Genomic DNA, 14,516 nt, shown 5'->3' on the forward strand with positions numbered 1-14,516 from the left:
ACCAATTATTTTGAGGTCAACTTTGTTTCGTGGATTTTGCAAGTATCATGCTCTGCACGCCATTTTTTCTTGTTTGTCTGCACATATCTTTGGTGTTTTTCTCTGCAACCGCTTATTGTATTGAGACAACGTTTTTGCCAAAGGAGCGACGACTCAAGTAGAATGTTTCATTGATAATTATGATGTCATAGGCCATGTTGTGTGGCAGCCATGTTGGCAAAATGGAGAAACTTTGAACCTCTATCTCTGAAATTGCACGTCGGAAAAAATTGAAACTTCACACGGCAAGTGCTCCTCATGGAGAATGTAATTTTTTATGACATCATAGGTGCCTTTTTTGATGATGTCATAAGTGCATATATAGAATGCTACATCTGATCAGTATAAAATTTTTAGAGGGTCATTTCGGAATAAAATGGTCCACAGAAAATTTTTGGATGACGTCATTGGTCACGTAATTCAGCAGCCATATTGTTTTTGAAAAAATCCTTAAAAAATCTTCTCTGATGTTGCTGAACAGATCGAGGAAAAACTTTACATATATGACTGCTTGTCCATGGGAAACAAAATGTTCACACATATGATGTCAGAGGTCACATGGATTGGCAGCCATATTGGATTTACCCTAAAACATATAAACATCTTCTTCTCCAGAACGGCTGGACAGATCGAGGGGAAACACATAAATGTTCCCCAAGGCATGCGTGTACAAGCTTGTTAAGGAATAATTGAGGTCACATGGATTTAAGCCATATTGGATTTAAGCCAATAGCAGCAAGATTGGATTTAAGAAAAATATTAAATAATGTTTTCTGTGGGACCGCTTAATCAATCGACGTCAAACTTCACAATTGTTTATCTAGTAGTGATGCGGAATACATGTTTTAAATTTCAACTTGATCGGACGCATGGTCTGGTGGCCAGAATTATTTAATTTCTTGATCTGGGTTAAAAAAAAATTTTTTTTGAATGTCTCACTTGACTGTACCTAGCTGGGTTTGAGGTTAGAATAGCAACAGCTGAAATGCGAATGCTATGCAGATTCCTCCTGATGACATAATCTTTGCTTTTTGCTTGTTTGGGTTCCCAATTACTCCAATGCAGGACTGTACCTATTTGGTCTTCCGTCTGATTTGAATTGAATTTATTTTAATCCCATTCTGAATTGAATAATTAAAATGTCATGGGTCAGGGTAATGTGTCCGATCAAAGCGGGACGTCTTGGTACCGGTCATCACTGCCAGCAGTTATAAAGTGGCAGTTCTAATTATATTACATTAATTAAGTAACACAACAGTACACAAACACCACACAAAATCACACAAACACCACACAAAACAAGTCCTGACGAGGGTCTGCAATCTCTGATTGCTCTTTTTCTTGTTTATTTTGATTAACTTGGCACTACTATAAATGACAGCAGCCATGTGGAATAATGCAAATATTAACCAAATATCAGCATTACAATGGCTGTTTTGTTCTTTCTATAAGGTTAGTGATTTTTGAGATAATCCTCAGATTCTACACATAGCAGGCCAGACTCACAGGATCCATACAAGAGACTTATGCAAGTCTGGATCTACCGCCTCCATGTCTCCGAGCATGATGGGCTTTCCAAGCAATTGTTTGTAGAAGGGCAGGGTGAAGCCACCATCGATGTAGTGTCCATGGAACATGGCCATGCCCATAACCCTGCCCACGAAGTGGAAGTATGACAGGTGTTCCTGGCAAAAATAAAGGGCATAAAACATTTTTCGAACAGCATTTCAATTATTTAAAACACTTCAGACAGTTAAAGTGTAATTCAATCAAAATAGTTTTCCCTTTTTGCAAATGAAATGGTTTAATGGTTGAGCTGAGGGAATCTTAAGGTTGAAAAAAAAAAGTTGTGGCAAATACTTTGACGTCTTGATAAACAAATGATTTGTCTTTTTTTCTGATGCTAAACAGGATGAACTTCACTTCCTGCAGCCAATTCTCACTCCCAGGTCATTGCTGTTAAGAACATACATTGCAAAGAACCCCCCCCCACCCCCCACCAAAAAAAAAAAATTGAACCTCAAAAATTTGAATTGAACCTTCCACACCGAGAATGAACAAGCTCAGTACTCACTTTGTTTCCATTCTATTGTACAAATATTTGACTGAACCACTTTGGAAAGCAGCACAGACTCGTGCGTTGAAGAATGTTGAGCCCAGAAGTGGCAAAACGAAAATAGAGGTTGGCAACATATCACTCCTACGTGTGGGATTGGCATCATCCTACAGATCACCACACAAGGCACCAGGTCCTACTGCTGCAGTCCCTGGCCCTCTTTTTCACCCAACTCAAACCAAATGGCAAATGTTCCTTCATAACGAAAATGCTGCTAATCCTACCAGTTTTCACACAGGAGTTTGTTGTTGCTTTGAAAACTGGTTTGTTAAGCTGGCAACACATCGAGAGCAATCAACAGCATAAATCCGAAACAATTATTAAAGGAGGCCTTCGTTATGCAGAAAGCCCTTGAATACCTTAGGGAAAACACAGATGGGAAATAAACAGTTTTGGTAAACCACTTTTTTTCACCCATTTGAGATATTTTCAAACCAATATGGCCATGAACATGACAGGAATAATCAAGTAAGGCAAAACAATTTTAAAATTTGGATTGTGTACATTTTTCAACACTTAATGTTTTTTTTTTTTGGTATTATTCGGTCGAGAGACCATTTATTCCTGACAAGTGAAACACCATGGAACCCATGCCTACAGAAAACAGACTTTGGAATGCTGGCCACATTTTCTATCTAATCATCATGTAACTTTGTTAAAAAAAAATTATCCATGGGTCAGCACTCTTATGTTGAAAGTTTCGTGTCAGTCGCTGAAGTAGTGGCAGAGAAAACGAATAAAGGTGAAAAAGTGGGGTGAAAAAAAAGTGAGGGCCTCGGCTGATGTTCAACAACATGGTCAATGATGGCTGAGGACGCCCATTACTAGTCAAATCTAAAATGTCGATTTGGTGACTGTTACAGCCAAAGTCACAACACAGACACCAAGTTTATTATTCTGTTTACTGAGAAAGAAGAATCTCTGGCATGGAAAATGAAGCTTAATTTTTATGCTTCATGCTCGATATGACACCCTAAATGGCAGATTTAATGGAGATTACAGGGTGAAATCAGGCCAAATAAGTTCTTCGCAAACAAACTCCATGCCGACATCTGACTATAAGGTAAACCCAGATGACTTTTGAGCAAAGCCCCAGTGAAAGTTGAGTGAATCACCAAGGATGGATACAAAATGGCAACTTACTTCAGTGTTTGACTGGGTTTAAAAATGAATGGAACAAGTGGAAGCAACTTACTGTTGCTTTGTACACACAAAACTTGTCCCGATCACGCTCTTGCATCAAAATTACATGCCACCAATTAGGGTGATGCTTTCCTCCAACTTAATTATTCCCAAGATGGTACATATACAAATAAAATCCTTCCACTTTTATTGAGCCTCAAGTTTAAGTTCAGTATGGGCTCATTACAAAAATAGAGAGCTTGCTCACGTTTGGCATTCACTAGTAATGAACATTTGTGTGATTGCATATTTGACAGTGAAAACAAGAATATCCTCTGCTGTATAACCACTTGGTACTTCAGACATATGCATGTGACGACCTTTGACCTATAAGGAGTTATGTGTACATCCACATGTTAAGCACTCAACCACAACCACAGGTGGCAAGGTGACCCAGCACACTGGAGATCCCTCCACGGATGACCAAATTAAATGGGGATCACGCCCAAGCAGCATTTAGTGCGTCCCTAGATTCCAAACGTGGTCTAAACCATGTTGGTTATCAATATTGGAATAAACTCTTATTTAATCCTCCAGGAGTGACCAATAAACCAAATCAGTCTAAATGGGGAAAGATGGCAGGAACAGACAGGCACGCAGACTTAAAACATAAAAATAGATTTTATAAACACAAGAGATACAGCACAGATTCCCAGACAAGTCAGACACAATAAATAATCACAATATTTAACCAGCAAAGAAACTAACCGTCTATAGCGCCAAACACACACAAGCTTGCACACTGCACTGGGCAAGATAATCGAAGGCTTGCAGTTTTTCCCCAGAGTGAAGAGCATGCTGGTGGCACACACGGCTACAGCTTGTGATGTGGAAGCCAGAGACCACAAACCAGAGAAGAAGTGCTCTCAACAGCAGAGCCACTAGCTTTATGGACTTGCCCCAAGGCATGCTCATCAGTGTCTGGCAAGATATGTTCAATGATGTGATGCCCTCGTGCATGGCAACAGTGGCAGCCAATAGGCAGCACCAATGCCACCAAGCATCGATGCCAATCACAAGCATGTTAGATTGTTCATGTTTCATCAATCATCCATTTTTTTCCAACTTCAGTGCAATTTCACCCCATCAACTTAAATCTACCTCCTCCTAACCCCTCACCTGTTATCCCCTCTCCTCACCCCTCCATCTTGTGCTTCATGCTGCAACCGCTCGAGGCTCCTCTTCACTGTCTTCTGCTTCAATATCAGCTCCTCCTCTGTTGTTACAAAGTGTGTGGTGTTCTAAAATCTGTGGGCTCCATTCTAACCGAACAGATATCTCACTCTCTCAATCAGTACACTCAACATTTCACCCTTCTCCCTCTAATCTTCACCCTCACTTCCCCTTCCCAAAGTTGACCCCCCTCACATCCACAAAGCTTCCTCCTTCCCACACCCTCTCTCTTCCAGCACAACACTCCACATCCTCCATTATTCAATTGCCTTATGCCCCCTCTCTTCTTACTCCCCACTGTACCTCAACCCATCACAACCGAGCCTTTTCTCCTCCTCATCCTGCCCTCTCCCCAAGCTCTTCTGCAATCCCCCACACTCTTCAACAACATACATTACCCCCCCCTTCCTCTCTAGTCCTTCCCTCCCCTCCCCTGCACCCAAAACCTCCACCCTCCCTCTCCCTTAATAGTGTGGACCTCAAACATCCGGGGCCTTCACTCAAACCTGACGGATCTTTCCATTCAGGTTGCCACTGACAAACCAGACATAATCTGCTTAACAGAAACTTTCCTCCTTCAAGATGTCTCTGGCTCCCTAGTATCTCTACCTGGTTACTCCCTCCTCTGGTATGACAGACCTGAGTCTCGTCCTGGTGGCGGAGTTGATCTCTTCATCAAAGACTCTATTCCTCACTCTTCAAGCACTGCCCTCACTCCTCCACACCCCCAGGAATACCTCTGGCTACGGATTCCCCTCCACTCCCACCTCATGTTTATATATGTGTTGCACCATCCATCAAACAGTGATGACTCCATTTACATCTCACGCTCTTAAAACATGGACCAACTTGTATCCTCTAATCCCAACTCTCTCTTCCTCATTTGTGGTGACTTCAATTATCATCATGCCAGTTGGCACGGTGTGGGTACCTCTCTCACCTGTCATGGCACTTCAGTAAAAGACTTCTGTGACTCAGTTGGACTGACAATCTGTCAACTTCCTGACCAGGATCTCAACCAATGGTGCTCCATCTCTTCTGGATCTGATTTTGACCAATTTCCCTGAAAATATCTCCTGTACTTCCTCCGCTCCAATCGGTTCATCTGACCACATGCTTGTCAAAGTAGACATCTCTCTGGCTGTTATTGGAGAACAACCTCAGCACCGCCCAGTCTGGCATTTCACTCAGGCCGACTGGCAGGGACTTCAAACAGCCATGAAACTTCTAGACTGGTCTCCCATCACTACTTCCTCCAACGTCAACTCATCCTCGGGATTCTTTCAAAGAAACTTGCTCTCTCTCTCTCATGCACAGATTTATCCCATCTAGTCTTCAGTTGTCCTACCCTTCCTCCCTCCCATGGTACACTGAAGCTTGTGGTTAGGCAGTTGTCCTGAAACAACTTGCATTCGCCTCATGGAAGGCTAATCCAACTGAAGGAAATCTCAGTTTCTTCCATAAAGGTTGGAACAATTGTTTGGCTACACTAAGGAGAGCCAGGAAACAACATCTTTGCAATCTTAATTCTGAACCCTCGAACCCGTCTCCCTCCTCCAAATCCTGGTGGCATCTTGATGAGTCTGTTTCTGGTGTATATCCCTCCTCCATGCCCTCCCTCACCTCAAATTGCCGAACAGCTGACACTGCATGTGCAAAGACTGAATGTCTAAACTCCGTGTTTGCTTCTAAATCTTGTCCCAAACTCATCGCTTTCTGGACCCACTTTACCCAGTCACACTGAACTCTCCCTGGACTCTGTCTCCTTTTCTCCTGACAAGGTGGAGAGCTTGCTGTCAAATCTCGACTTAGATTCTGCAACTGGTTCAGACGGCATCAGCCCACGTGCCCTAAAAACCTGCTCCTCTGTTCTTGCTCATTCACCCTCTCTCTGTTCTATTCACCCTCTCGTTTGCTTAAGGTCATCTGCCACCTGCTTGGAAATCAGCAAACATTACCGCTCTGTATAAAAAGGTGCAAAAAAAGATCCCTGCAACTACAGACCAATCATCCTTTTCCCAATCATCGGCAAGGTTATGGAATCCATCATCACTTCAGACATGAAATCCTTCCTCTTCTCCAATGGCTTGATTTCTGCTCATCAATTTTGATTCATACCAGGTAACTCTAACCTCGTGTGCTGCTTCTGCTCTCCCAACAATGGATGAAGATCCTCAATGCCAGATATGAAATGAGAGCCATCTCCCTAGACACATTGCATGCTTTTGATACGGTCTGGCACCCTACCCTGCCCTGCTCACCAAACTCTCTTCCTATGGTATTGAAGAACATCTCCACTCATGGCTCGCAGACTTCCTCTCCTGTCGCAGCCAATGTGTGGCCCTTTATGGAGTTCTCTCAACCCCTCTTCCTCTCCAGGCTGGAGTTCCTCAAAGCAGTGTTGTCGGCCATGTTCTTTTTCTCGTTTTCATCAATGATCTCTCTGACTCTGGAAGATTCTCTTCATCTCTTTGCTGATGACTTCACTCTCTGCATAACCATCTGTCATCCCTCAGATCGGCAAGCAGCAGCTTCTTCACTCTTTGCAGATCTGGATAAAATCAAAAGCTGGTCCAACACGTGCAACATGTCTTTCAACCCTGACAAATCTCCCACTCCCACTATGTCTCTCCGAAAGGACCATCTGGACCCCCCCCCCCCACACCTACTTTCTCAACAATCCTCTTGAAGAGGTTCTTTCGTACAAGCTTCTGGGTCTCACTATCTGCTTTGATTTTTCCTGGGAAAGCCACATTTCCAAACTGGCTTCCAAAGCCAGTCATAACACAGGGCATCCTCCATTGTGCAAAGTCCTTCCTCAGAACACCTGAGCTCCTGACCACATACAAAGCTTTTGTCCATAGCCTGATGGAGTACTGGTTTCCCCTCTGGGCTGGTGCTCAGGCCTCGCACATTTCTCGGCTTCACGCTGTGGAAACCAAGGCAATTAGAATCATTGGCATCCCCCACGATGAGGCTGACTTTTTGGGTCTTTCACTCTCTCACCAGAGGCAGGCGGTGGTCTTTCTGTATTCTACCGTCTCCTCTCCAACCTGCCCCCCCCCCACCACCTGCTTGGTCTGAAATATGTACCCCCTATATTTCCGCAGGACGCTCAGGGTCCGCCAGCAACCCACTTCTAGTAAAACTACCAAAATCAAGAATTACTGCTCATCTTCACACTTTCATTCCTCTTTTTCCCTGCCGTTGGAATAAACTCCCACACTCTTTTCAATCCCATTCTTCCCTCCAGGCCTTCAAAACTGCTGTTCACCACCACCTCTTATCATCCCCCATCCAAAACCTAGATTTTTTTTTTTTTACCACCGTTAATCCACCCCAAACCCACCTCCTTCAAATCCCCTGCTTTCATTCATGAAAGTCCCTGTCGTGTAAAGACCTGAAAGTCCCTGTAGTGTCCATCTTGCTTTCCCTTTGTACCCCTCCCCCATGCCTCTCCCTTCCCCAGATCTCCTGATGTCTTTGTTCCCCACTGTGTTTTCCTTCCCTCTCCCACCCCTTTTGTCTCCTGTTCCCCTTGTTGTACGTTCTGTGTGTTTGCTCTTATACGAGCCTCGACATTGTATACAAAAAGAAGAAGCCTTTTATTTGGTAGCTATATGAAAGGTCATATTAAATGATCCCTGACTCCATTCCTTCATGTATGTCAGGAAGTGTTTTTGGCCCTCCTCCCTCTTTCCTGTGATAAAATAAATAAATGAAATCCCTTTTGTCACGCTTTCCATTGTGTAGCAGAAGATAAGGCCATTAATGCTTTCACCATTTCATCACATCCATACCAGCAGAAGTAAACTGTATCACTGCGTTTTCAACCATATGTTGACTGCGAATATAAATCAATCCGTTTGATAAATTTAGAAAAAAGTCATTACACCAATGTTAATCCATCCACATTGAAGATTACTCATATTTGAAGATCATTCAGCACAACACTTGACTTTGATCACGTGACACGAGATTTGTATTGCACAGCACAGACGGTGATTGACATCGTTCTCATCCTTTTTCATGTCAGACTCATTTCTATTTCTGTGATCTTGTCTAGTTTTCTGGTAGAGTTGACTCCTAACAAGGTGTATTGATCATTCCATGCAAGTATAATCTGGATAGTTGTGAAATTGTAACTTGAATATTGTGTTTTCTACCATACCTTGGCACTATGGTGGGGAGCATGCCAATGCGCTGGTTGTGACTCTCCCTGATACTACTGGAATACGTCGTGATCACAGAGTCCATTAGCTGCTTTCAAATCCAGACAGTTCAAATCAGAGTAAGGAGTCAATGCCGACCACAGAATCGGTGTAAAACGGATGACGGGTTCGAAAGGATAATTCTAATGGGTTTTGTTCCTTTCTAGGTTTTCTTGTTTCTTATTAAAAATGCCAAACACCACCGCTTCCTTCGGACACGAGTGCGATTTTTTTTTCACTCTGCCTGGCTGACTGTCAAACCAAGTTGAAAATCATTCCAAACAGGAAACTTACCGTATTTAAGGACGTCATAAGGCACACATACAACAGGCATAAAAAAAAAACAACTAATGTAACGTGTTAAATGAGGTGATGTCAGAGACGATGCATAAACTTTGGTAAACCTCCGAAATTTATATTCTTTACAATCTTAAAATTATTTATTTTATTGAAATCAAATTATATTCTTGAACACTGCAGAACACACAATGCTTTTTTGGCACTTACAAAACCCTTCCATTGAGCAGTACTTGGACAAAATATTACAGCAATTTACATCATCACAACGAATCAAATTTGCCACTTGCAGAGCCCACCCACATCTTTGCTTCTCACAACTGCACAGGGTAAAGCAAACCATCCATCCATTGGGACCATACTATACTCTGTGCAGAGCGTTGGTGCTTTCTAAGCAGTCCTCCTTGACTATCGGACACAACCCTGGACGGTCACCACTCCGACACAGGATGCCAGCAAGCTGGCACTCATTTTGCCAACCTCAGAGGGATGACAGGCAGAGTTAACCTCACCTCATATGAATTCAACAGCCAAGTGGGATTTGAACTCAGGATCCTAACATCTCAAACCCACTACCCTAACCATTATGCCTAACCCAGCATACAGCATTCCATGTACTCTATTTTGTATAAGTTATATATTCTTTTGTATTCACTGTGGAGGCTCGTATGAGAACTAACACACAGAAACTCATACCAAGGGGAGCAGGAGACAAAAGGGGTGGGACAGGGAAAGAAAAAACAGTGGGGGAACAGAGAAATGAGATCTGTGGAAGGGAGAGGGATGGGGTGGGGGTACACAGAGTAAACAAGATGGACACTACAGGGACTTTTAGATCCTAACCCGATAGCGACTTTCAGGAAGGAAAGCAGAGAATTTGAAGGAGGTGGGTTTGGGGTGGATAAGCTGGGGTAGAAAAGATCATGGTTTTGGATGGGGGAAGATAAGAGGTGGTGGTGAACAGCTGTTTTGAAGACTTGGAGGGAAGAGTGGGATTGTAGAGAGTGTGGGAGTTTGTTCGAAAGGTGGGAAAAAAGAGGAATGAAAGAGTGAAGGTGAGCAGTGATTCTTGATTATTTTTTTAAACCTCTGGTGGGATATTTGTTAAAATAAAGTTCTTTACAAAAAAAAGAAATAAATAAATATATATTTTTTATATCTTAAACAAATAAATAAATAAATAAACTTACAATGGTTTAAAAATAATCTTACCTGACAACTCAATGGTCTTGCTGATTGGGACTGAGAAGATGGTGATACCTGCCTGAGATCATTTCACACGAGGTGATGGTGATGTGTGCTCTCAGGAGACAAGCTGCATGTCATGCATTTAATCAGAGAGACAAAGCTATGACTTGGAAGGTAATGGAGATCCGGAGTTAAAAAAAAAAAAAGGTATAAGGATATTGAAAAAGTTTCATGAGAAATATCTCATGAAGTACAGGTAATTGCAAACGTTTCAGGTCAAAGGTCCCTTCTGACAACTGTTTTCCATGTAAATATTGAGGAAACTTCGCTTTCATTTTGGAATAATTTTTAGTCTGTCCTTTGCTTTTCCTCCAAACTGTGTATTCCGATGAGTTGTGAATAAGCCACTGTGACACGGCATTGCACAAGGCACGGTGACGTGCGGACACATTGAAGGCACAACACAAGAAAGATGGACAACTCGATATATCGAGCAGACTTGACAGGGAGATATTGCCAGAAGCTGCCGTTATACGGAGTGACGGGATTATCTTTCCCGGGATCTTTGTGTTTGCTTCTTCTATCCTTGGGACGTCTGGCCTCGAGTATAGAGCGTTCTTTCCTTTTGGCAGCATCAGAAGAGAGAAGGTAACATCGTTATAATGATATCACTTGTGTGACTGTGTCAACAACTTGGCAATGTGGATATGCAGTGAAGGTCTTGACATGCTGTTCGTGGGAAAATAATAAAGAATCGATTTTAAGAAGATATTCTTGGCAATTGAAAGAAAATTGCAAAAAGTGTCTCATTGCTTCGAGCTTTGCGAAATAGCGTGGACCTAAGCAATTAATTTAACAATATCCATCAATGTCTTGGAACATATTTTTGCCTCCTTATATTTAAATATTCAAAATGGACTTTTTTTGAGGTTTCAAATGTTTAATTGACTGTGAAACATCGTTAGTATTAAAATGCTTGAGTTAGCCGAGGATTATAATATAAGGAGGGCATTTTTGGTTTGAAGAATGAGCAAACAACTCTCCAGAAAAGGGGAACTCAACCTAAACCTGAGCGAATTTAGGTAATCCTGAAGTTGCAACCACATTACCGTGACTCGCCATATCCAGATGAAATATAGAGACTGGGACAACCAGAGATGAGTAATGCGGCAGAGCAGGAGCCAGAAAGAAAGAATGCGACGAAGGTTAGAGCACACAATGGCCTGCTCTTTCTGAAAGCCACTCTGGGATCCTCCGAAAGATGGACAGCCTCTTACGGAATCATTGAACCCTGGACACATACTATTGCCATAACTACAACGGCACTCGGTAGAGTACCTCTGCCAGGCTGAACAGTTTGCGTTTTGTATTTTGAGATATCAGGCAATGTCGTTTTTATCCCCATCTCTCAATGGTGAAGAATCAGTAAAAACATTTAAAATTCTCATATCCGGATCCAGATTCGGATCTCCACCAAAATTGAATCAATTCTTCCTTGTCATACACCCAACCTGTACACCAAATTTCGTCCGAATCCATCCATAACTTTTTGACATATCCGGTTCACAGAGAAACAACCAAGCAGACAGACAGACAAACAGGGGTGAAAACATAACCTCTGACACCAAGTGAGTTGGTCGTAGGTAGCATACAGGTTGTACATGAGGTTATGAAAATGTTTGTAGCAGTTGATGCTGAAATGTATTTGTAATCCTTTTCCAGGAAATGCTTTTCCTGGAGCATAAATTTTTTAATGCATCGATGTGCATGAAGCCAGGTTTAACAACTAGGCATGCCTAAACCCATCGCTGATTGGTTTCATCAAAAGACAGCATCTTGTACTTTACAAAATATTGCATGTCTATCCGTGAACCTCGAGGCCTGAAATGAAGTGAAACGGCTGAAAAATCGATCTTTTAAAACACGTAGTTGTTCTTGCTGCTGTCATGGTGACTGTGCTTGTTGTTTGCATGCTCCTTCCATGTACTTTTACATACTTTTCCATTGCTTCGAGAAATATTACTATATATTATATTGTGTGCTCCTTCTGTGAAACTTAATATACTTTTCCATTGTTTGGAGAAATATTACTATATATTATATTGTGTGCTCCTTCTGTGAAACTTAATATACTTTTCCATTGTTTGGAGAAATATTACTATATATTATATTGTGTGCTCCTTCTGTGAAACTTAATATACTTTTCCATTGTTTGGAGAAATATTACTATATATTATATTGTGTGCTCCTTCTGTGAAACTTAATATACTTTTCCATTGTTTGGAGAAATATTACTATATATTATATTGTGTGCTCCTTCTGTGAAACTTAATATACTTTTCCATTGTTTGGAGAAATATTACTATATATTATATTGTGTGCTTCTTCTGTGAAACTTAATATACTTTTCCATTGTTTGGAGAAATATTACTATATATTATATTGTGTGCTCCTTCTGTGAAACTTAATATACTTTTCCATTGTTTGGAGAAGTATGACCATACACGGCGTCCATAAATTATTTATGCAAATTAAAACTTTTTATAACTTTTGATGTACAAATGAGAGAAACAAACTATAAATGGGGCATGAAGCATTCATTACGTTTTTACTCAATACAGTTCAAAGTTTTAGGCGTCAACATAACCACCATCTCTCGTAACACTGTACTTCATTCAAATCATTCTCCAGTTGCTGCTAAGTAATTAGATGAATTGCATTTGTGATTGTAGCCCTAAATTCATCCAAACAATGTGGTTTTGATGAGTCAACAACAATCTTACAATGGGGACAGGTCAGGTGAACGAGTTAGCAAAGTTATGTGACTTTCAAAATGACATAATCCACCCCAGAATGCTCAGCCCGCATGTACAGAAACCTTTAGAAACAGCGGTGTTCGGAGCACCATAAAGTATATCGTGTGTGCGAGATAAGGACTGTTACATAAAATGGCTCACAAAGCTCCTAAAAGAAGCCGAAAATACTTGGAAAAGTACCTGAGAGAAAGAGTTGTGCCTCGACATAACAAAAGAATTGGAGAACTTTTTCAGCTCGCCAAATGGGCAGTTGCCCATGCTGCAAACTCCCGACCATGTGGGCCGGTGCAAGGCTTGAGTGAACGGGCGTGTGCTGCACAAACCCCTGACGGATTGCTACCAGTGAATGGATTTTGAACCTTGTGGGAATGCCTCCTGTGAACATAGCAGGATTGGTTATTTATTTATTTATTTATTTAATAGATGTTTTCAATTGGATATACAATGCTGTGCGACATTACCAAGTAACGGTAACCGACTCTTCGGCAAAGGACATCTTCACGATATGAAAATACACAAAGCTTGTGTCGACGATTATTCACTTGGAAGCTCGATGTATCAGGGCGACGTCCCTAATGAAGACACCGTATCTGTTTTTGGTGCTGCTGAACACCCATGGGAAAGGACGTATCTAGGGTTTGTGAAAGTACTGGGTGAGTTTACAATGATAATATTTACTATTAATCATATTTGTGGGGGAGGGTATGGGGGTAGGAGCAATGGGAACTGAGAGGGCTGTTATAAAAAAAAATGGGTGCTTGGTTCTGGGGCCACAACATAAATTATACTCGATTTTTGCATTTATTGCTTAAAAGGAGAAGTGGCTGTGGGTGTGTTTAAAAAACAAAAACAAAAAACACACATATATATATATATATATATATATATATATATATATATATATATATATATATATATATATATATATATATATATATATATCCACTGTAGCCAAAGGAGAAGTGTGTTTACTTTTTATAGATATCCTAAAAGGAGAAGCAGGCATGTATTGTATTAACAGGAAATAATAGGAAGTCAGCAACTCTCAGTCTCATTCAGGGATATTTCCCTTATTTTATAAGTCAGATTTGCATCCAAGAGCGCAACAATTATGGTTAACCATTCTGAAATTGCCACTCTTTCATTTTAAATGCTGAAAATTATATTGAAAAGATAACTTACAATTTTGCCCCAGCAACAACGGCAGGTTAAAATGCCTGGACGACACAGGTCACTGAGAACGCACACACAGCGCATGCGCGAGAGACCTCGTTAGCATTCAGATGTCATTTCAAAAGTCGCGTATTGGTTCACGTCTACCAATCCACTTGTCTAGGAAGACATCATTCAAGATCCATCGCACATTTGAAACATTGTGACAGAGAGCCTCGTCTTGCTGGTCCAAGATGATATGTGAAAGATTTAATCATATTGCAGGAACCAAATGCAATAATTGTGGTGAGTGACTTTATCACTAAGGTAGAAATTGCTTCA

The 14,516-nt window shown here is 41.3% G+C and overlaps 2 protein-coding genes across 19 annotated transcripts in view; one reads left to right on the forward strand and one right to left on the reverse strand.

Moving 5' to 3' along the window:
* Positions 1-1,356: 1,356 nt before the first annotated feature.
* On the reverse strand, positions 1,357-14,444 carry LOC147024645 (E3 ubiquitin-protein ligase SMURF2-like). 2 transcript variants are annotated; one of them, XM_085884756.1, is made up of 4 exons: positions 14,205-14,444; positions 13,484-13,653; positions 13,203-13,397; positions 1,357-1,724 (listed from the first exon to the last, which is right to left on the reverse strand). In XM_085884756.1, exons 3-4 carry the CDS (start codon positions 13,278-13,280, stop codon positions 1,542-1,544), a joined length of 261 nt encoding a protein of 86 aa, XP_085740882.1. In that variant the 5' UTR covers positions 13,281-13,397; positions 13,484-13,653; positions 14,205-14,444; the 3' UTR covers positions 1,357-1,541. The 2 variants fall into 2 exon arrangements, with proteins under 2 accessions (XP_085740882.1, XP_085740881.1); XM_085884755.1 differs by lacking the exon at positions 13,484-13,653 and having other exon boundaries at positions 14,205-14,443.
* LOC147024646 (leptin receptor-like) overlaps positions 9,923-14,516 on the forward strand; it is a 76,382-nt gene continuing 71,788 nt past the window's right edge. For 8 of the 17 annotated variants that reach the window (XM_085884738.1, XM_085884746.1, XM_085884748.1 and 5 more), the window contains exon 1: positions 10,671-10,854. The gene's annotated coding sequence lies outside the window, so the exon portion shown is untranslated. Of the gene's footprint in view, positions 10,074-10,668; positions 10,855-14,516 lie in introns of those variants that run through there. The other 9 variants (XM_085884740.1, XM_085884737.1, XM_085884744.1 and 6 more) reach the window with 4 other exon arrangements.

This window comes from Eptatretus burgeri, chromosome 6 (assembly GCF_056783735.1).
Source record: "Eptatretus burgeri isolate ZD-2024b chromosome 6, Ebu_testis_v1, whole genome shotgun sequence".
Classification (NCBI taxonomy): domain Eukaryota; kingdom Metazoa; phylum Chordata; class Myxini; order Myxiniformes; family Myxinidae; genus Eptatretus; species Eptatretus burgeri.

Excerpts from the sequence above, each read along its gene's own strand:
- LOC147024645 (XM_085884756.1), bottom strand. The coding sequence starts at position 13,280 with ATGGGCAACTGCCCATTTGGCGAGCTGAAAAAGTTCTCCAATTCTTTT. Across the intron at positions 1,725-13,202 it reads GGCACAACTCTTTCTCTCAG|GAACACCTGTCATACTTCCA; the intron begins GTACTTTTCCAA and ends TATTTTTGCCAG.